General features: G+C 42.6%; 1 protein-coding gene across 1 annotated transcript; it reads left to right on the top strand.

Annotated features, from left to right (window-relative positions):
* Positions 1-5,284: 5,284 nt before the first annotated feature.
* On the top strand, positions 5,285-6,285 carry LOC104244328 (uncharacterized). The gene is made up of 2 exons (XM_070166833.1): positions 5,285-5,528; positions 5,990-6,285. The coding sequence occupies exons 1-2, from the start codon at positions 5,285-5,287 to the stop codon at positions 6,283-6,285; spliced, it is 540 nt and encodes a 179-aa protein (XP_070022934.1).
* Positions 6,286-21,187: the final 14,902 nt, after the last annotated feature.

The raw sequence follows: 21,187 nt of genomic DNA, 5'->3' as shown, positions 1-21,187 counted from the left end.
ACACATATACATGTATACATCCCCCACCTACACTTTAAATTATGACATGTCCCCATGATACACAAATAAAAAGTAAGAGGTAAAGGAAACTTTCCTAAATCCTCTAGTCTGGGTCTGAATCAATGTCGAGGTCCACTTTGCCTGCCCGACCCAATGCACACATCCATGCTTAAATTTTCTTTTTTGCCCTCTTCGGTACACCCACACTTTTCATGCTTACCCTCTCTCGATCTATATTTTAGGGACTTTGTGTTGAACTCAGAATGTGCAGTCGACTCATCTCTAGGTGCCCATATTGCTTCCTTCATCTTGAACACCACATGTCTCCCTAAAATCATAGCAATCTCCTTATTCTCTTTCATGTTTGTCACAATGAAGTCCAAAAAAAATAAAAATTTATCCCCCCAAACTAGCACATCTTCCACTATTCCTTCAGATATTATTGTGGTCTAATCCACCAGCTACAAAAACACAAGGTACATATCTGATTGCTCCAATTTCTTTCTCAAGTATCCTGAAAATAGACAAGGGAATAAGAAGCACCTGAATCACACAAATATTTCTCAAAATTAGTACTTCCTGAAGATCAAGGTATAATGAAACTCAGTGGATCTCTAAACTTTTGAGGGAGCTTATTTTGCAGAATAGCAACTACAATACTCTGTGAGCTTGACTACCGATGTCTCTTCCACTTTCTTCTTGTTGGACAATATCTCATTCAAGAACTTGGCATATGCTGTCATCTGTGAGATCACCATTATGAAAGGTAGATTAATATTCACGTTCTTGAGCACTTATAGAAAATGCCCAAATTATTTGCTCAACTTCTCTCTTATTTTCTTTTAGGGGAAAGGTAGAGCAAGTATATATTTTCTCTCCCTAGTCTCCTCATTCATTGAATTCTCATCTTTTTTTTCCAGAGCTCTAGTATTACCCTTCTTCTTCAGACCATCATTTTGATCTACCCTCACTTCACCTTCTTGATCGTCATTTTTTTATCTACTCATCCATAATCTCCACTCATCTTCCAATCAACTCACCCTTTTGTTTTGGAATGGGTCCTTCAATACGTTCCCACTTCTCAAAGACACTACATTTATTGTTTCTTTTGAATTCCTTTCGATATCAGCTGAGAGAGTTCCTGGAACCCTCTCAAACAATAGATTAGCCAGATGTACCACCTATCTTTCCAATTTTTAGATGACTGTGCCCTGTTCCCAGATAGTCGTGCCTTGAGTTTCAAGTCTCTCATCTATCTTAATAATAAAGTCCTTCATTAGATCTTCTATGCTAGATTGATTGGACTATTAAGGCTGGTATTGTTACCTATGATGATTTAGAAAATCTGGAGCTCCTTGTCCATATGGTATGGAGTTATTCTGTTGCCATACATTCACACTACCACCAGGGTGAACTCCACAAAAATTTGGGGTGCCTCTGGCCCATGGAATTGAAATTGTTTTCTTCTTGATAGTTTCCTCTATCAAAACTTCCCACAATATTCACCACCTTATCTGCAATTGAGGCCTGACACTCATGTGTTGGGTGTCCCATCCCAAAGAAATCACAAAATTTTGGTGGCTGACTCTGGACTTTAGCTAAAGTCAACTTTCTGATCTCCTTTGCCATTGAATCAAGATGATCCTTCATTGAGATGTTGGATTCCACATGATGTATCCCAACTACTTTTCTTCTTTTGTTTCCTTCAGCAAGTCATTGGTTTGCATCATGTGGTTTTCATCAAGAATCGTAACAATCTCCTAAGGGGTTTTCTTTATTAAAAGACCTCTAACTGCATTGCTTAGAGTTCTTCGTGAAGAAGGTGTCAGTTTTTAAGATCCAAAATCCCACTAGGTTGTGATTTCACCTAACGTTAATACTATGTAAGCCAAACATAGAACAAGATAAACTAAATGATAGATTATTCTAGGTAAGCCAAGTATAGAACAAGATAAGCTAGATGATAGATTATTCATAACAAAAAATAAAATGACTGAATTCTATACAACCTCCCAAGGACTTGTAGTAAAAGTCATGGGCGACAACGAATAAGATTACAAATTCAGTTTCAAAAAAGATACATCATGTAACGACACAAATGATCGTTTTGTTTATTGTGTCCATGTTCCCCCATTTATCGCTTCTTCTATACTCATTTGTAATTATGTTACTTGACGAGGTGGTTGGTGTGGTTTCGGGAATGTTTCAGAGTGAATTGGGACACTTAGTCCCAAGATTGAATGCTTAAGTGGGAAGAGGTGATCGGAATTTGACTTTTGTGTAGACGAACCTGGAATAGAGTTTTGATGGTTCCAATATCTTCATATGGTGATTTTGGACTTAGGCGTATGTACGGATATTGATTTGAAGGTCTGTAGGTTGGTTTGAGGCATTCTTGGCAAAAGTTAGAAAGTTGAAGGTTTGGAAGGTCGGGAAGTTTAATCGAGAGTTGACTTCATTCATATCGGGTTTGAACTTTATTTCTGGAAGTTGAAATAGGTCCGTGGTGTCATTTATGACCTTTGTGCAAAATTTGAGGTCAATCGGAGTTAGTTTGATATGATTTGGCACTAGTTTTAGAAGTTGAAAATTCATTAGTTTCATTATGCTTGAATTGGGGTGTGATTCGTGATTTTGATGTTGTTTGATGTGATTTGAGGCTTTGACCTAGTTCGTATCATGTTATGGGACGTGTTGGTATATTTGGATGGAGCCCCAAGGGCCTCGGGTGTGATTCAGATTGAAATCTGAATTATATTTGGACTTAAGAAATTGTTGAAGCTTAAGGCTTCGAGTGTGATCGCACCTGCGAGGTCTTAACTGCAGGTGCAAAGTCACAAAAGTGACATGCGTTTTGCAAGTGCGGAGGTTGGCTAGGCTTGGAAGAGGCCGCAGGTATGAGGCATTTTCCATATCTGCGAGCCTGCAGGTGCGAAGAAGTTGCCAAAGAAGTGTTAGGCAAGAAAGGTTGGAGTCTCCGCTGGTGCGGATGGGCATGAGCGAAGGATGGATCGCAGAAGCGTTCCCATAGGTGCACATCTCGAGCTATAGGTGCGCTTGGTCAGGAGTCTAAGTGACTTTCGCAGATGTGGAAATTCGACTGCAGAAGCGAAGATTTGAATCGCAGATGCGCTTTTACTGGCAGAAACAATAAACAAAGGGTTTCGAGGTTTTCTCTCATTTTGGACTTGTGGAGCTCGGCCAGGGGAGAGTTTTGAGAGGGTTGTTGATACAACTAAAGAGTTAAGTTAAGATCCATCACTTTTATTGTAATTATTGTTTACCCATTGATTTTTAAACCTATATTATATGTGTTTTAGGTAAAATTTGGGGATTTTAGACTATGTTGTTGGAGAATGAAAATTGAGGATTTGGAGGTCGATTTATGGATGGAGTTGGATGAATTTAGTATAGTTGGAATCGTAACTAAATAGGTGTTTGGATCTTGTGAATTTTTTCGGGTTCCGAGGTGCGGGCCCAGGGTTGACATTTTGGGTTGACTTTTTGATTTTGGTTAAAGACTTTAGCTTTATCTTTTGGAATTGTTTCCTATAGCTATTATTGATGGGATTAAACTGCTTTGACTAGATTCGAGTCATTTGAAGGCCGATCCTTGTGGCAAAGGTCTGTTGGAGCATTGAGTTGTGCATTTTAAGGTAAGCAACACATTTAAACTTAGATTTGAGGGTATTTAACCCTAAGAACTACGTTATATGAAAGATATTGGGGGTGACATATGCACTATGTGGTGGTTATTGCCGGGCTTGTTTTTCTATCATATCATGTTATCCCCGCGTTCCGTCTACTTGTTTTGTTATTTGAGTTGTGAATCATATTTGACATCATGTCTAGGCTATGTGCTAACTTTTTGAGACTTAATTGGGCTATTCTTGTTGTTTCTGAGTTATATACCTTATTTTCACATATGTTTTCACTCATGATAAAGAGCAAGACAAGACGTTTGGGAACGGTCCCTTCTCTCTCTACCCCCCGCCCCTTCTCTCTCTTCTGTCTCTAACGACCACTGTACCAGGCCGGCGACCACTCCAGCAGGTAAGACTCCTCCCCCCTCCCTCCTCCTCTCTCACGCCTCTCACCCCCCTCTCTACCCCCTCTCCTCTCCTCCCCACCCCAACCCTAATTGTAGCGTACATCTCCGGCGACTGCTTCCATCGTCGTCCCTAGTTCTGACGACCCCCCATTCTTGTCCACCTTTCGGCCCCTCTTTTTTTTCTTCTTTACCTTTCTTCTTTCCCTTTTCCTTTTCCCTTTGTTTCCATTGATTTAGTTAACAGATTAGTTATATTAGTTCACCATTATTTTAGTTAAAAATTTTGTAAGAATTATTGCAATATTGTAGGTCACCATTATTTAGTTAACAAATTAGTGAGTCTCACACAGAATTCTCATTCGAGTAACATCTAGTTTTATAAGTTCATCATTATTATAGGTGTTCCCTTCTTCCTTTTTTTTTTGCCACAGCTCGGCTTCACCAGTGGTTGCGGTGACAGCCGCTCCCCCCTCCCCTCCTCCCCCCCTTTATTTTTGTTCCCCGATGTTTTATGTGTCTTACAAGTAAATTTGGTGGTATTGGAGACGAGCGGAAAGCGCACGCACAAGCATAGGAGAGCAGCTAGGGCAAGCGTTAGCAAGGGACAATAGGAAGTTGGACGTGAACGTGCCAGGTGCCACAACATCGTTAAGTATACCATGACAATTTCAGGTTCTATTCTCGGGAGTTGGTACCTCCCGCTCTTCTACCCTCCTCTTTGGATGACCTAAACTGTAGGCATTTTTAGTTTGCATTAGTTTAATCATACTACTAGCGTGCTTGTAGTTTCTACTTGTTTGTTTCTAGTTTGGTTCGTCGCATTGTGTGTGCTAGTGATTCTTCCTTAGCCTATTGTAGGTATAATGGCTGCAGTTTGGGATAATAGAGTAAGGTCATGTCCTCGGGAGGGGCGAGGGGTGAGGTGGGGGATAGGGGTGCGACAGGAGGCAAGAAAGGTAAGGGGAACAAGAGAGCATATAGTTTGAGAATTGGGTCAGGGAACATAGGCACATTGACGGGTAAGTCTATAGAGTTGGCTACGATCCTCCAAAAGAGGAAGGTTAATATAGCGTGTGTCTAGGAGACTAGGTGGGTAGGATCGAGGGCGAGGGATATGGATGGGTATAAGATGTGGTACTCTGGAGTCCTGAGGGGTAAGAATGGAGTGGGTATTTTGGTAGATAGGGATCTAAGAGAGTCTGTGGTAGAGGTTAGGTGGGTGAATAATAGACTATGACTATTAAGCTGGTAGTTGGTGAGTGTACCCTAAATGTCATCAGTGCTTACGCGCCGCAAGCAGGCTTGGATGAGGAGGTTAAAAGGCGCTTCTGGGAGGGGTTGGATGAGATTGTGCATAATATTCTGCCTGCCGAGAGGTTATTTATAGGAAGGGATTTCAATGGGCATATTGGGTCATCTGTAGGTGGCTATAGTGAGGTGCATGGCAGTTTTGGCTTTGGGGATTGGAATGGAGGAGGTACCTCACTCCTGGATTTGAGCTTGTGATTGCTATCTCGAGTTTTCCGAAGAGGGAGGAGCATTTGGTTACTTTCCAAAGTATGGTGGCAAAGATGCAAATTGACTATCTCCTCCTCAGGAGATATGACAGAGGGTTGTGCAAGGATTGCAAGGTTATCCCGGGTGAGACCCTCGCGACACAGCATAGGCTCTTGGTAATGGACATCGGTATTATGATAAGAAGGAAGAAAAGGTCTGTACGAGGACGCCCGAGGATCAGGTGGGGTGCCTTGACTAAGGATAAGGCTCAAGAGTTGGACGAGAGGTTAGCGACTATAGGAGCCTGGAGGAGTAGTGGAGACACGAGCATTATGTGGTAGACGACGACATATTATATAAGGAAGGAGGCGAGAGAGGTGTTAGGGGTCTCGTCGGGCTACTCTGGTGATCACAAAGGCAACTGGTGGTGGAATGAACTAGTTCAAGGTAAAGTGGAAGCGAAGAAGGCGGCGTACCTAAAGCTAGTAGGAAGCACTAGCAAGGAGGAAAGGAGAGCGAACAATGAGAGGTATAAGGTAGCTAGGAAGGAGGCGAAGCTGGCGGTTTCGGAGGCTAAGGATGTGGCTTTTGCTCGCTTGTACGAGGACCTGGGGACCAAAGGCGGGGAGAAGAAGTTATTCAGGCTGGCCAAGGCGAGAGAGAGGAAGGCTCGGGATCTGGATCAAGTGAGGTGCATTAAAGACGTGGACGGTAGGGTGTTGATGGGGGATGATTAAATTAAGCGGAGGTGGCAGGCCTACTTTCATAAACTTCTAAATGAAGAAGCGGACCATGATATTATGCTAGGTGAATTAGGGCATGCCGAGAGCTACTGTGACTTTAGGTATTATAGGCACATCAAGGTTGGGGAGCTCGTGGAGGCTATGCGTAAGATGAGCAGGGGCAGAGCTATCAGACCAGACGAAATCCCGATAGAATTTTGGAGGTCTATGGGTAGAACTGGCTTGGAGTGGCTGACTGAGTTATTTAATGTTATTTTTAGAATAGAGAGGATGCTAGATGAGTGGAGGTGGAGTACGGTGGTGTCATTGTACAAGAACAAAGGTGATATCCAAAGTTGTAACAACTATAGGGGTATCAAATTATTGAGTCATACCATGAATGTTTGGGAGAGGGTGGTAGAAGTGAGGGTGATGATGGCAGTATCTATTTCAGACAAGCAGTTTGGGTTCATGATGGGGCGTTCTACCACGGAAGCTATCCACCTTATTCGGAGGTTAGTGGAACAATATAGGGAAAGGAAGAAGGATTTGCACATGCTGTTTATTGAACTGGAGAAAGCATATGACAAGGTTCCTAGAGAGATTCTATGGAAGTGCCTAGAGGCAAAAGGTGTGCCAGTTGCTTACATTAGGGTGATTAAGGACATGTATGATGGAGCTAAGACTCGGGTCAGGACAGTGGGAGGCGACTCAGAGCATTTTCCGGTTGTTATGGGGTTACACCAAGGGTCTGCGCTCAGCCCATTTCTTTTTGCCCTGGTAATGGAGGCACTGACACACCATATTCAAGGGGAGGTGCCATGGTGTATGTTATTTGCTGATGACATAGTGATGATTGATGGGATGCAAGGCAGCGTCAACGAGAGGCTAGAGGTTTGGAGACAGACCCTCGAGTCTAAGGGTTTCAAGTTGAGCAGGACTAAGATGGAGTACTTAGAGTGCAAGTTCAGCGCTGAGTCGACGGAAGTGGGATTAGACGTGAGGCTTGATTCATAAGTCATTCCCAAGAAGGTTAGTTTCAAGTACCTTGGGTCAGTTATTTAGGAGGATGGGGAGATCAACGAGGATGTCACACATCGTATAGGAGTTGGGTGGATGAAGTGGAGGTTAGCGTCTGGAGTCCTGTGTGACAAGAAAGTGCCTCAGATTCTCAAAGGTAAATTTTATAGAGCGGTGGTTAGACCGGCCATGTTGTATGGGGCTAAGTGCTGGCCAGTTAAGAACTCACATATGCAAAAGATGAAAGTTGCTGAAATGAGGATGTTGAGGTGAATGTGCGGGCACACCAAGATGAATAAGATTAGGAATGAAGTTATTCGGGAGAAGGTGGATGTCGCCCCCATGGATGACAAGTTGAGAGAAGCAAGTCTTAGATGGTTTGGGCACATCTATAGGAGAAGCCCATATATGCCGGTGAGAAGGTGTGAGCGACTGGCTTTGGTGGGCATGAGGAGAGGTAGAGGGCGGCCTAAGAAGTATTGGAGAGAGGTGATCAGATAGGACATGGTGAGGCTTCAGATTACCGAGGACATGACCCTAGACAGGAAGTTGTAGAGATCGAGCATTAAGGTTGTAGGTTAGGAGGTAGTTGAGAATATCTCTATGGTGCCGCAGAGTGAGGCTAGTCTGTTAGGACTTGATCTTTGACTTTTAGTGTTTTAGGTTGAGTTCACACTACTTTTTCGTTCCTCTTTGATATGCTTTATCCACTGGTTATTGTTTTGCTTTTCACTTATTTTCTGGTTCTGGTGATGCTGTTCTTTATTCTATGGTTTCTATTGAAGGTACTGATAGATTGCCTCTTTTTGTCTTCTTTTGTCTTCTTGAGCTGAAGGTATTTCGGAAACAGCCTCTCTACCCCCGCGGGGTAGGGGTAAGGTTTGGGTACACACTACCCTCCGCAGACCCCACTAGTGGGATTTCACTAGGTCGTTGTTGTTGTTGTTTTCACTCATGATACTATATCCGTGAATAATATCTTTGTCTAAGTACTTCTTATTTGATTCTTCACATATTGTTGATACCGCTTAAGGGCAATTCTTTTAAACTAAGTATTTGAGATATTTTTATCTGAGACTTAATGACAAATGACCGAGTTTGTGACTTAGAGCCGGTTTTGTACTGTTTTGAGGTGATGCGTACGCCAGGCCCATTTTGGTTTGAGTGTTATTGTTTTGAGGCGATTCGTGCTCTAGGACTTATTATTAGGCTAAGTGATTATAATTAGCGCTTGGGCAAGATCCGCCTTTTCGAAGTCTGACATGCTAGCAGTGGGCGCAGGCACAATGTTTCATATATGTGCTTGATGATGGGTAGTTATGCCAGGCACCTGTATAGTGCTAAGTGTAAATACTATGGATGGATCTACTGTGATACTGCTGATTTATGTATATACATGACATGTAGGCATAAGGATGTACTTTCCTTATGCTAACTGGTAATTGACCTGCTTTATCCGTGTTGGGTTTTAAACTGTTATACTTGAAAGCTTGCCTAAATTCCTGAAATAAGAACGAGAGGTACTTGATATCATTGATTTACTATTTTTATGGTTTATCTTGTATTTTTTGCTCTGTTATCAGTTATTGGTACTGGCATTTGACTGTTGTTCTAAGCTCGTCACTGCTTTCAACCCAAGGTTAGTGTTGTTACTTATTGAGTATATTGGGTTGGTGTATTCATACTATACTCTGCACTTCATGTACAGATCTAGGTGCATCCGACTGAGGTGACTTTCAGGCTTGATTTGTGCCAACTATTTAGGAGACTACGAGGTAGCTGACATACCATCCGCGGTCCTTGAAGTTCTCTTCCTGTTATCTTCATCTTTCCTGTTTCTCATGTTTAGACAATTGTATTAGAGGATTTATTTTGTACCTTGTTATTAAGTAATGCTCGTGTACTTGTTGACACCAGATTTTGGGGTTGGTTATAGTAGTATTTTGACTTTATTCTCAGATATTTTATGGTATTCTTCCATTGTTGAGTTATTAGACTATGTTATTTCATTTTTATTATTAATCGTGTACATGTTGGCTTGCCTAGCGTGTTGGGTTATGTGTTATCATGACTTGTGGATTTTGGGTCGTGACAGTCCTGATACATACATAGAATATATGCATGCTCAAATGCTAAAGAAGTTTGTGATGCTTTTCAAATAGCTCATAAATGGACAACTCATGTGAAGAAGTTATGAATTGAAATACTAATGAGAAGCTATGAGCTATTCTTAATAAAAGACTTTGAGGCTATTCATGAAATGGTTACAAGTTTCACCTCAAACAAACAGAAGTCACTTGGGAAGATGTTCAATTATGACGAACTTGTTAATATAATATTAAAGATGCTTCTTGCCTCATGGGATTCGAAAGTCATTACCATTTAGGAAGCTAAGGAGTTGGATAAAATCTTACTGGATGAATTGATTGAAGATTTGAAACTCATGAAATGTGAAATCTATGATTACACAAGGATGAGCCAGAAAGAGATAACACCCTGGTCCGTAAGTTTATGGATGAAAGTGAATCAGATGATGATTAATTCAATATGGCTATTTTTGCTAAGAAGTCCAAAAACTTCATGAAGAATCCAAAAATAATTTGTGGAGAAAAATCACTAGTAAAACTAAGGCAATTGACAAGGCATCATATGATGGTTGTTATAAGTGTAAGAAGTTGGACTACATATTGCCTGAGAGGCAGAGATGGGGACTTCATACTTCCAGGTTGAGGAGATTTCCCGAAGGATCAAATGCATCCGTAACAAGAGAAGAGAGTTCATGCCGAGGGATAAGTGATAACTAGGGATTTTGATACATTTTATACTCCTTCTTGCTTAAGTTTTGATTAGAAATGTGTACAAAATAGTCCCAAAGGCTCACAAGTTGTGCTTGATTGCAGGTTTGATCAACAAGGTGACAAGATGTCAAAGATCAGCTCAAAAGGAGTGAAACTTGCACAAGTACCAAGACAAGACAAAGCTCAGGCAAAATAGAGTCAGTGCGGCCGCACACCATTCTGTGCGATCCGCACAAGTGAGGTTCAGAGAGTATGCAACTCAGGCAAAAAGGGCAATGCGACCACACTAGATTTTTTGCAGTCCGCATTGGAGTCACTGCGGCCGCATTTGATTTAGTGAGGTCCGCAGAGGCTAGATTACAGAGAGTTGCCAGTTGAGGATTTAAGTCCAATGCGGTCCGTGCTCCATTTCATGCAGACCGCACTAGAAGCCACCGTGGCCGCACTCGATTCTGTGCGGTCCGCATTGTCCAAGTTCAGAGAGCCTTTTATTCATGTTCAGAGCCCTAGTGCGGCCGCGCGTGATTTTTGTGCAGTCCGCACTAACCCTGCAGGGGTATTTTTGTCCAGATTTTTTAGCTTAGTATAAATAGCTTCTTTTCCCATTTTTAGGTCATCAGATAGTTTTGCACACTGGCTGCGCTCGTGACTTCGATATTTTTAGATGTTTTAAGTAATTTTAGCTTCATTTCAACATTGAATCTTCTAGTTTGATTGAGTAATTAATTAATATAAGCTATTCTTCATCTATTTCTTTGTTTTCATCTTCAATTATGAGTAGCTAGATCCATAAGCTAGGGTTGTGGCTCAACCCTAGTGTGGGTAATTGATGGGTCTTGTGTTTGAGGGCTTGATTGACTATGAGTGTTTGATATTTGGACTAATTTTATGTTTAATTGCTGAATTAGTGGTTGCAAATAGGGGTGGACATTCGGTATTTCGGTTCGGTGTTTAAGAATTTCGGTTCGGTATTTCGGTATTCGGTTTATTAATTGTATATACCAAATACCATACCAAAATATTTCGGTACGGTTCTGTATTTCTTAATTTGGTTCAGTATGGTTTCGGTACGGTTTCGGTTTAATAATCGCTGAATAATCAATGCTAATAGTGCACATGCATAACTGAAACTTTCACAGTGATTTGTGAAAGAATCTGCTCCGATCTATAAAGAATAGAGAATTGAGTTATTAATCAAAGTATAGGCTAAAACACCAAATAACTCCAGTGCACTGCAAAGTGCAAACTGAAAATTTCTGGGCGTTGGGGCTGGGAATTAGAATTATAGGCCAAAGGGTCGATGGGCTGGGGCTGGGTTATTAAGAAATTAGAAATTAGAGTGGGATGGGTAGATGGGCTGGGGTTGGGAATTAAATAAAGAAAGGTTTGGGCTTGGGCGTTGGGGCTAGGGCGATGGGCAGTGGGCTGGGTTATTAAGAAAATGTCTTTTAAAAATCGATATTTCGGTACACCGAAATACCGAAATTTCCGAATTTTAATACCGAGGACCGTACCGAAATATCGAAATACCGAAATTGCAATACCGAATTAGACCGAAATACCTAAAAAACCCGAAACCGAAATACTGAATTATTTCGGTTCGGTTCGGAATTTGGTTTTTCGGATTTTATGCCCACCCCTAGTTGCAAACACTAGTTTGTGTTTAGTTGACTTTGGATCTTCTTGAGAAAGAGGGCCTAAGTCTCTTAAATTGGTCCAACAAGGAATTGGGGCGTACTCAAGAAATTGTAGCCCCAATTAAAGGGTTAAACCTAGAGATAGTAATACCCGACTTGAACCTTGATTGCTTGTGCAAATTTGCATACCCAATTGGTCTTGAGAAAGTTAATTTGGGCAAAATCACTCGAACTACCGAGAGGTGTAGAGTGAACAGAATCGTGCAATGTTTATATCATACTCCCCAAATATGACAATCATACTTTAGACTCAAGTATCCGTCAATTGACCACCTAGGCAAAAGTCACTACCCTAGTTCCCTTTAACCATTTGAACAACTCGCAATAGTTTAACCTTAGCTTATTTTAACTTAATTGAGCATTGTAGATTTATAAAATTAGAAGTAAATCAAAACCAAAATTGTGTAGAAGTGCAATTTGGAGCAAATACGCATCTCCACTTTAGATAGACACCCGACTCCAACTTCTAGCTCCCTGTGGAAATCGATCCCGACCTTAATCGGGTAAAAGCTGCTTCGGCCTCTCGCTACTCAATAGTAGTGCAAGGTTGGCTTCGATCACTTTTTGGCACCGTTGCCGGGGAGCTAAAGGTTTTGGCTATCTATCTAAATAGTTTTGTGTATTGGTCTTCTTTCCTTCTTTGTTACTAATTCGTGTGTGTCACAACTTCAGGTACCAAATGGAAGCAAACAACGCCAATGACCCTCTTGGAAATGTGATTATGGGGGAGGAGGTAGATGGTGTCGGAGATGACGAGGTGCCTCTCGTGCCTCAAGGACAACGTAGAGGCCGCCAGGCCAATGCTAATGTTAATGACAATATTCCAGACCCTCCTCCGCCACCTCCAAGAGTGGCTCCTAGAGTGCTTCGGAACCAAGACTATGCAAGTGCTATTGTCCCACCCCGAATCCAGGCGGGAAATTTTCAAATAATCAATGTGATGTTGACTTGAGTAGCGTAGGTATTTCACGGGTGCTGTAAATCAAAATGCTTACAAACATCTCAAGGGGTTCATGGATACATGTTGGGGGAGCAAGCAAACTAATGTATCCTAGGATGCTCTTTAGTTGAGACTCTTCCCATTTTCACTTAGAGGGAAGGCATTGGATTGGCTCGAGCGACTTCCCAACCATTCCATCACTACTTGGGATGAGTTGGCAGACAAGTTCATTGAAATTTTTTTCTCACCGGGGCATATGGCTGCATTGAGAGATGAGATATTGGCCTTCAAGCAAGAGCCCACGGAACCTTTGCATGAGATTTGGGAGCGTTATAGAACAATGGTGAAGGAATGCCCCAACAATGATATGACCAAGTCGATTATCCAACAAACCTTCTACTGGGGCATTAATACAGCAAATCAGTGCATAGTGAACCAACTTGCTGGGGTTAACTTTATGAAGCTGTCATATGATGATGCATGTGACATTCTTGACAAGATGGCTAACACTTCTTCTGCTTGGCAAAGTAGAGCCAATGTACCCCAGGGTGACCCTACGGTTAATCATTCACACAAGGAATTACATGATCATGGGCAGGCTATAGCTGAGTTGGCAACTATGATGAATCAACTGGCAAAGGCACAGTTGCAACAAGTTCAAAATCCTCGCCAAGTGAATGCCATGGAGGGTGTTAACATGCTTGTCAACAAATGAAGACAAAAAGGTCAACAGAATCAAGGGAATTCGGAGCAATTTGACAATAATTGTGGTGGATTTCAAAATGATGGTTATGATGAACAATATGAAGAGGTATAATACGTGAATAATTATCAAGGCCAAAGGGGAAATTCTTGCAGCCAACAACAATGGAGACCCCAAGTCAATTGGGGAAATCAACAACACGACAGTGGTAATTAGGGGAACAATAATCAAAACAACAACTGAGGCAATCTGAACAACAATCAAAACAACCAAGGAAATTGGAATGGTAATAACAACAATTGGGGTGGTAACAACAATTAAGGTGGATGGAACAATGGAAACCAAGGAAACCGGGGGCAAGGCTTTCAAAGGCCCCCAATGTACCAACAACCGAATAATACACCCCCATTTCCATCTCAAGGTCCTAGTTCTTCTAGCAATGATATGGGTAGAATTGAAATGATCTTCGAACAAATGATGAAGAAGAATGCGGATTCGGATGCTCAGTTGTCTTCTCACAATACTTCCATTAGAAATTTGGAGGTGCAGCTAGGCCAAATTTCTCAGTCCTTAAATACACGCCCTAAGGGTGCTCTACCAAGTGATATGGTAGTGAACCCGAATGGTGGGAACAATCATATTATGGTGGTAACTACAAGAAGTGGACGATGCGGTGATGTGAATCCAAACAAAAGCAAATTTTGAGTGATAATGTTGAGTTGCAAGAAGATGAAGTTACTTTGGTGGTTGAAAATGTGATTGATGAGAACATGAATGAAGAAGTGAGGATTGATATTCAAGATGCCGAGGTGGAAACTCAAAATGATGTGAACCCGTCTAGGGAATACATAATAGACATGCCGGAGCCGGTTGTTCCTAAAGCCAAGGCTATTTTGCCAAGGCCACCTCCACCTTATCCTCAAAGGCTTGCAAAGCAGAAAAATGAGAATCAATTTAAAAAGTTCATTGACATGATGAAGAGCATGTGCCTTTGGTGGAGGCTCTTGAACAAATGCCGGGCTATGCTAAATTCATGAAGGACTTGGTAACAAAAAAGCGGTATATGGATTGTGAAACTATAAAAATGACTCACCAAGTTAGTGCAATAGTGCATTCAATGGCCCCGAAGCTTGAAGATCTCGATGCTTTCACCATCCTTGCACTATTGGGAGTGCGGATTTTGCTAAGGCTCTATGTGATTTGGGGGCTAGTATCAATTTGATACCCTACTCGATTTTCAAAACTTTGGGTATTGGTCAACCTAGGCCGACTTCCATGAGATTACAAATGGCGGATAGATCGATGAAGAGACCATTGAGTATTATTGATGATGTGCTTATCCGGGTGGAAAAATTTATCTTGCTAGCTGATTTTGTGATCTTGGACTGTGAGGAGGACTATGAAGTCCCAATCATATTGGGGAGACCTTTCCTTGCAACGGGGAAGGCCTTAGTTGATGTGGAAGCAGGGAAAATCACCTTTCGGTTGGGTGACGAAAAAATGGTCTTTCAGATGTGCAAATCAATGAAGCAGCCCAACAGTACCGAGGTGTGCTCTTTTGTGGACCTCGTCACAGCAGTGATAGTTGATGACACCAGTATAATGATCAATGTGGAGGACCCATTGGAGGCCGTATTGTTGAATCTTGATGTCAATGATGATGAGGGCCGAGTGGAGTGCGTGAATGCTTTACATGGAATGGGATCTTACTCTTATGAGCCTAGAAAATTATCTTTGGATCTCAAGAATAGGAAGACCCCACCAACTAAACCTTCAATGGAGGAGCCTCCGGTGTTGGAGTTGAAACCACTGCCTCCACATCTCAGGTATGAGTTCTTAGGCTCAAATACTACTTTGCTTGTTATTCTTTCTTTTTGCCTTACTAACATGCGGGTTGATGCCACATTGGCGGTGCTTCAAAAGCGAAAAAAGGCAATTGGATGGACTTTAGCTGATATTCGGGGAATAATCCCCGCATTCTGTATGCACAAGATTATTATGGAAGATGATGCAAAGCACTCCTTGGAGCATCAATGGAGGTTGAACGAGGCAATGCAAGAAGTTGTGAAAATGAAGGTAATCAAGTGGTTGGATGTCGGGGTTGTGTACCCCATCTCTGATAGCTCTTGGACTTCACCGGTACAATATGTACCGAAAAAGGGTGGCATGACCATGGTTACAAATTCACAAAATGAGTTGATTCCTGCCAAAACCGTCACCGGTTGGAGGGTATGCATGGACTACCGAAGTTGAATAAAGTGCCCCGCAAGGATCACTTTCCTTTGCCTTTTCTTGATCAGATGTTAGACCGACTTGCTGGGCGTGCCTTCTACTGTTTCTTGGATGGGTATTCTGGGTACAACCAAATCTTGATTGCTCTGGAAGACCAGGAGAAGACCATATTCACTTGTCCCTATAACACTTTTGCCTTCTCTAGGATGCTTTTTGGGTTGTATAATGCACCAACTACATTTCAGCGGTGTATGATGGCCATTTTCACCGATATGGTGGAAGACATTTTGGAGGTGTTCATGGACGACTTTAGTGTTGTGGGAGACTCATTTGATGAATGCTTGAAGAATCTTGATAGAGTTTTGGCCTGTTGTGAAGAAACCAATCTTGTTCTCAATTGGGAGAAATGCCACTTTATGTGGAAGAGGGCATAGTTCTTGGGCATAAAATTTCAAAGCATGGTATTGAGGTAGACAAAGCAAAATTGATGTGATTTCAAGGCTTCCCCCTACATCTGTCAAGGGAGTTTGAATTTTTCTTGGGAATGCGGGGTTCTACCGGAGATTTATCAAAGACTTTTCGAAGGTAGTAAATCCCTTGTGCAAGTTGTTGGAAAAAGATGCCAAGTTCGTGTTTGATGAAAAATGTATGCAGGCCTTTGAACTTCTCAAGCATAAATTGACCACCACTCCTATTATTACCGCACCTAATTGGAGCTTGCCCTTTGAGATCATGTGCGATGCGACCGATGTTGCGGTTGTTGTAGTTTTGGGTCAACGAGTGAACAAAATATTTCATCCGGTGTACTATGCGAGCAAGACAATGAATGATGCTCAAGTGAACTACACGGTGACCGAGAAAGAGCTTTTGTCTATTGTGTTTGCAATGGAAAAAATTCGACCGTATCTCATGGGTGCTAAGGTTATTATTCATACCGACCATGCCGTACTCTGGTACTTGATGACGAAGAAGGATTCCAAAGCTAGACTGATCCGATGGGTCTTGTTACTTCGAGAGTTTGATTTGGAGATTATGGACCGGAAGGGTAGTGAGAACCAAGTGGCAGACCACTTGTCCCGCTTGGAGGAGGAGGGGAGGCCTTGTGATGGCCTAGAGATCAATGATTCATTTTCCGACGAACAACTCCTTTTGGTGTCGATGAATGGTATGCCATGGTTTGCCGATGTTGCTAATTTCCTTGTGACTGGTATAATCCTGTGTGAGCTCTCTTCTAACCAAAGGAAGAAGCTCAAGCGGGATAGTTTGGATTTCTATTGGGATGAGTCGTACTTGTTCAAGATTTGCACGGATGGTGTGATCCGAAGGTGCGTCTCGGAGGAAGAGCAATTGAGTATCTTGGAGGCTTGTCATTCCTCTCCCTATGGCCATCATGGCAGGGCGAGGATGGCTTCCAAAGTTCTTAGTTGTGTGTTTTATTGGCCAACTTTGTACAAAGATGCAAGTGAACTAGTGAAGAGGTGTGATGAATGTCAAAGAGCGGGTAGAATTTCGAAGAAAGATGAGATGCCTCTCAATACCATCCTCGAGGTTGATATTTTTGATGTATGGGGCATTGATTTTATGGGCCCGTATGTTAGTTCGTATGGGAACACATACATTCTTGTGGTGGTTGACTATGTTTCAAAGTGGGTTGAAGCCGTGGCTTTGCCCAACAATGAGGCCTAGAGTGTTGTTGCATTTCTCAAGAAGAGCATTTTTACAAGGTTTGTAACTCCTCGTGCAATCATAAGTGACGGGGGGTCTCATTTTTGCAATAGAGCTTTTGACACTTTGCTTGCAAAGTATGGTGTCAATCACAAAGTTTCTACTCCCTATCATCCTCAAGCAAGTGGTCAAGTTGAAGTCTCCAACAGGGAAATCAAAAGCATATTGTCAAAGACAGTCAATGCTAATAGGACCGATTGGTCAAACAAGTTGGATGGCGCTCTATAGGCTTATAGGACTGCTTACAAGACTCCGATTGGTATGTCTCCATATCGGTTGGTGTTTGGAAAAGCTTTCCATCTACCGGTTGAGTTAGAGCACAAGGCCATGTGGGCTTTGAGGAAGCTAAATCTTGAATGGGATGTTGTAGCAAATCTTTGTGTGGAGCAGCTTAATGAACTTGATGAATTCCGACTCTATGCCTACTCCAGTTCTTCCTTGTACAAGGACAAGATGAAGTACCTTCATGATAAATATGCTCGTAGCAAGGAATTCAAAGTGGGTGATTTGGTTCTCTTGTTCAACTCTCGGTTACGTCTGTTTCTGGGAAAGCTTAAGTCAAAATGGAGTGGACCTTTTGAAGTGGTGTGTGTGACCCCGTTTGGTGCACTTGATTTAAAGAACAATAATGGGGAAGTTTTCAGAGTTAATGGGCATAGGGTCAAGCACTACTTTGGGAAAAATTAATGACAGCCACATAGTGGCACTTCTTCATCTCAAATGATTTGATGGTAACCTGCATCGTGCCGCGACGTTAAATCAGTCACTTCTTGGGAGGCAACCCATGTGTTTTTCTTCTTGTTTTTCTTTGATTTTCATTGTAGGATAGGATTTCTTTTTGGACTGACTGGTTGTGTGATGTTACAGGTTTGCGTTGATGCAGTGCAGGATATGGTGGAAAAATTGTTCAAGTCTCTAAAGTTTTCAATACGGACTGCACAACATTGTGTGTGGCCGCAAAGAACTCAGTAAGGGGAGCATGTCAGTGCGGACCACACTGATGATGGATGAAAATACCAAGTCTCTAAAGTTTGCCACCGCGGCCGCATTACATTTTGTGCGGTCCGCAGTGGAGCACTACGGCCACAAAGCATTTTGTGCGGACCACAGTAGGTTGCCTTCTCAAACTTTATCTAAGTCTGTGTGGTGCGGACCGCACTGCATTTTGTGCGGTCCGCATTGGGTTGGTAAGCTGGGCTCCAGGACCTTTTCTATAAATAGGGCCTGCGGCTCTCCTTTTACACTTTTCAAATTTCTCACTCTCAGAACCCTAAAATATCACTGTTCATACTAATCTTGCACAAATTCATCTGCATATCCTTGTTTAATCATCAATACTTCTCACATCTGGTAACTTTTACTTCATTTTAATTGTTTAATTTTGTTATTGTCTTTTAATTTTTGCTTCCTTAGATTTTCTCTTGTTCTTCCCGTATTTCTTTCAATTTGGTAGGATTATTTTAGTTATTTTCTTATTTAATGTAGACTTAGGTAGTTAAAAATAATGGTCAAACACTTAGGGACCTTTCTTAGATGAAAATGGACTTAAAAGTGAACATTTCATAAACCCTAAGTTAGTGCTACAACTGAGCACTCAGTGCGGACCGCAGTGGATAGTGTACGGTCTGCGGTGCCCTTGTGTGGTCCGAAATGACATTTTGTGCGAACCGCATTGCTGATAGTCCTAAAGCTTGATCATTGAGGACCGCGACCGCATTGCATTTTTTGCGGTCCGCAGTGCCTCAATGCGGACCGCATTGCCACCGCATTGCCAGTTTGTGCTGTCCGCGGAGCAATTGTCCAGAGAGTGGGTAGTCTGAACCTACCTCTATGTGGACTGCATTGGCCTCTGTGCAGCCGCACTACAATTTGTGCGGTCCGCACTCTGCAACAATATGATACTGTCTGCAACATTTTATTTCCTGCAGCTGTGAACTTCACTGTCTTTCTGGATACTAACAAGCTTAATGACTGTTGTTTGCAGACAATGGTGAAACAAAGAGGCAAGGGTTCGAAACAAGCAGGTAGAGGAGAATCCTCCCGGGGAGGGAAACTGAAGATGCTAAGATTGACTCCCCAAGCCCGGCAAAACATTAAAAACACAAGGAAGATCATCAGGGCTGCTGATAGGGCCATTGACCAGTCGTGGAGTGAGTATGAGCCTTCCTGGGATATATCTTCAGACTCCGTGCCAGAGTACATCCCTAACTGGATGGAGAGAAACAGACTAAGAGACACTCCTCCACCTTCCCCTACTGCCCAAGCTTCAGTAAATGTATCTTTTGGGTCGTCTGAGAGCTCAGCTGAAGGCAGTGGGGATGAATACTCCACCTCTCCCATAGCTTCCTTATCCAGTGAGGGTGCAGTAGGAGAAGATGAGGAAGTAGGAGGAGAAGAGGTAGTAGGAGAAGGGGGTGAACCTCAGGTGGGATGTGTTGTTAGAACGAGAATACCGGAGGTGTGGCAAGACCGGTTTGTGAATGAGGTAGCCTACCATAAATTCAGAGAATGGTGGCCGGTGAGGAAATTGATTCTGGAGAGGAGTTTTATTAATAGAGACCTCTTGCCTCACAACCCCAATGTGAGGAGGCAGTTTAGGGAGAGAGTAGGCTGGGAGTACTTTTTGGGTGAATGTGTAGATGCAAACGAGCACTTGGTCAAGGAATTCTACATCAATGTTGCCCACATCGAAAAAGGCACCACAGTGACCAAGGTGCGAAATTTGAAAGTGCTATTTGATGGAAAAACCATAAATGAATACCTAGGCTTTGATGAGGAGGATGCGACGCTGTATTTGGAAAAGATGGAATTAGGTGAGGAGGTCCGTCCTTAGTTGGCACAGTATCTGGCAATCCTAGGTACCACCCCCGATTGGTTGAATGTAGGAATAAAGATTTTGAGTAGAAGTTTGAACTTCGAGGCCAAGGGGTGGGAAACATTTGTATACAACATATTGGACCCCACTACTCATGACAACTCCCTCCCTCTTCACCGGGCAGTATTGGTAGCATCAATCATGGCGGGGTACCCGATTAACATCGAAAATGTGATGTTGTGGGTAATTACACAGGTATTCAGTGAGGGTGATAGAAACTATCCCTTCCCAGCTTCTTGACCATGTACTTCAGGGATCTCAAAGTTGAAAATCGGCCATTTGATATAAAAGTGAAAGCAAAGGCCCCGTTCTCATGGTACAACATGCAGGGTGATGGCAACCCAAAAGGCAAGAACTTCAAGGGAACAACCACTGCTCCAACTAGCTAGTCTGGAGAGCCAGTAGTGGTAGTGGCTCCTACTCAGCCTGCTTCCACCTCAGCGGACATGCCCCCTGGTCCATCCACTTTAGCAGCTCTAGACATACCCTCTACCCGGGCCTACCCAGTGACTACCCACCGTCTGATCCAGGCCCTTCTCAGAATCAACAACTAGATGCAGACAACTTCCTCTAAGCTATCTGTCCTCACTACTACAATAGCAGCTCAGTCGACACCTCCACCTCCACAGGTCCCACAGTCTATTGAGGACACCCTCAAGGATATTCTGGACAACCAGAAGAAAATTCTTGACACGCAGAAAGTTCTTACGAATGTTGTGGAGTCTCATGGGAAAGCTCTCAAAGAGCTTTCTAGGGTTGAGGTTGAAAGGATGAAGGCAGATCATTTGCCTTTGGATTTGTTGCTACAAGACCCTATGCCAACAGATCACCCCCAGCCAGAGCAGTCCTAGAGGACTCCCAAGAGGAAGAGGATGATTCCCCGAGTAGATGATGCAGTCATCCAGTTGGAAGACCTACTAGAGACCT

This window comes from Nicotiana sylvestris, chromosome 2 (genome assembly GCF_000393655.2).
Source record: "Nicotiana sylvestris chromosome 2, ASM39365v2, whole genome shotgun sequence".
Lineage (NCBI taxonomy): Eukaryota > Viridiplantae > Streptophyta > Magnoliopsida > Solanales > Solanaceae > Nicotiana > Nicotiana sylvestris.
Note: the sequence above shows the minus strand (reverse complement) of the source record. Positions and strands in the feature narration are given on the sequence as shown.

What these genes read in the sequence shown, in the direction of transcription:
- LOC104244328 (XM_070166833.1), top strand. Translation starts at nt 5,285, where the DNA reads ATGACTATTAAGCTGGTAGTTGGTGAGTGTACCCTAAATGTCATCAGT. An exon ending in TGGGGATTGGAATGGAGGAG is followed by an intron (nt 5,529 to 5,989) that starts GTACCTCACTCC and finishes GGAATGAACTAG; the next exon opens with TTCAAGGTAAAGTGGAAGCG.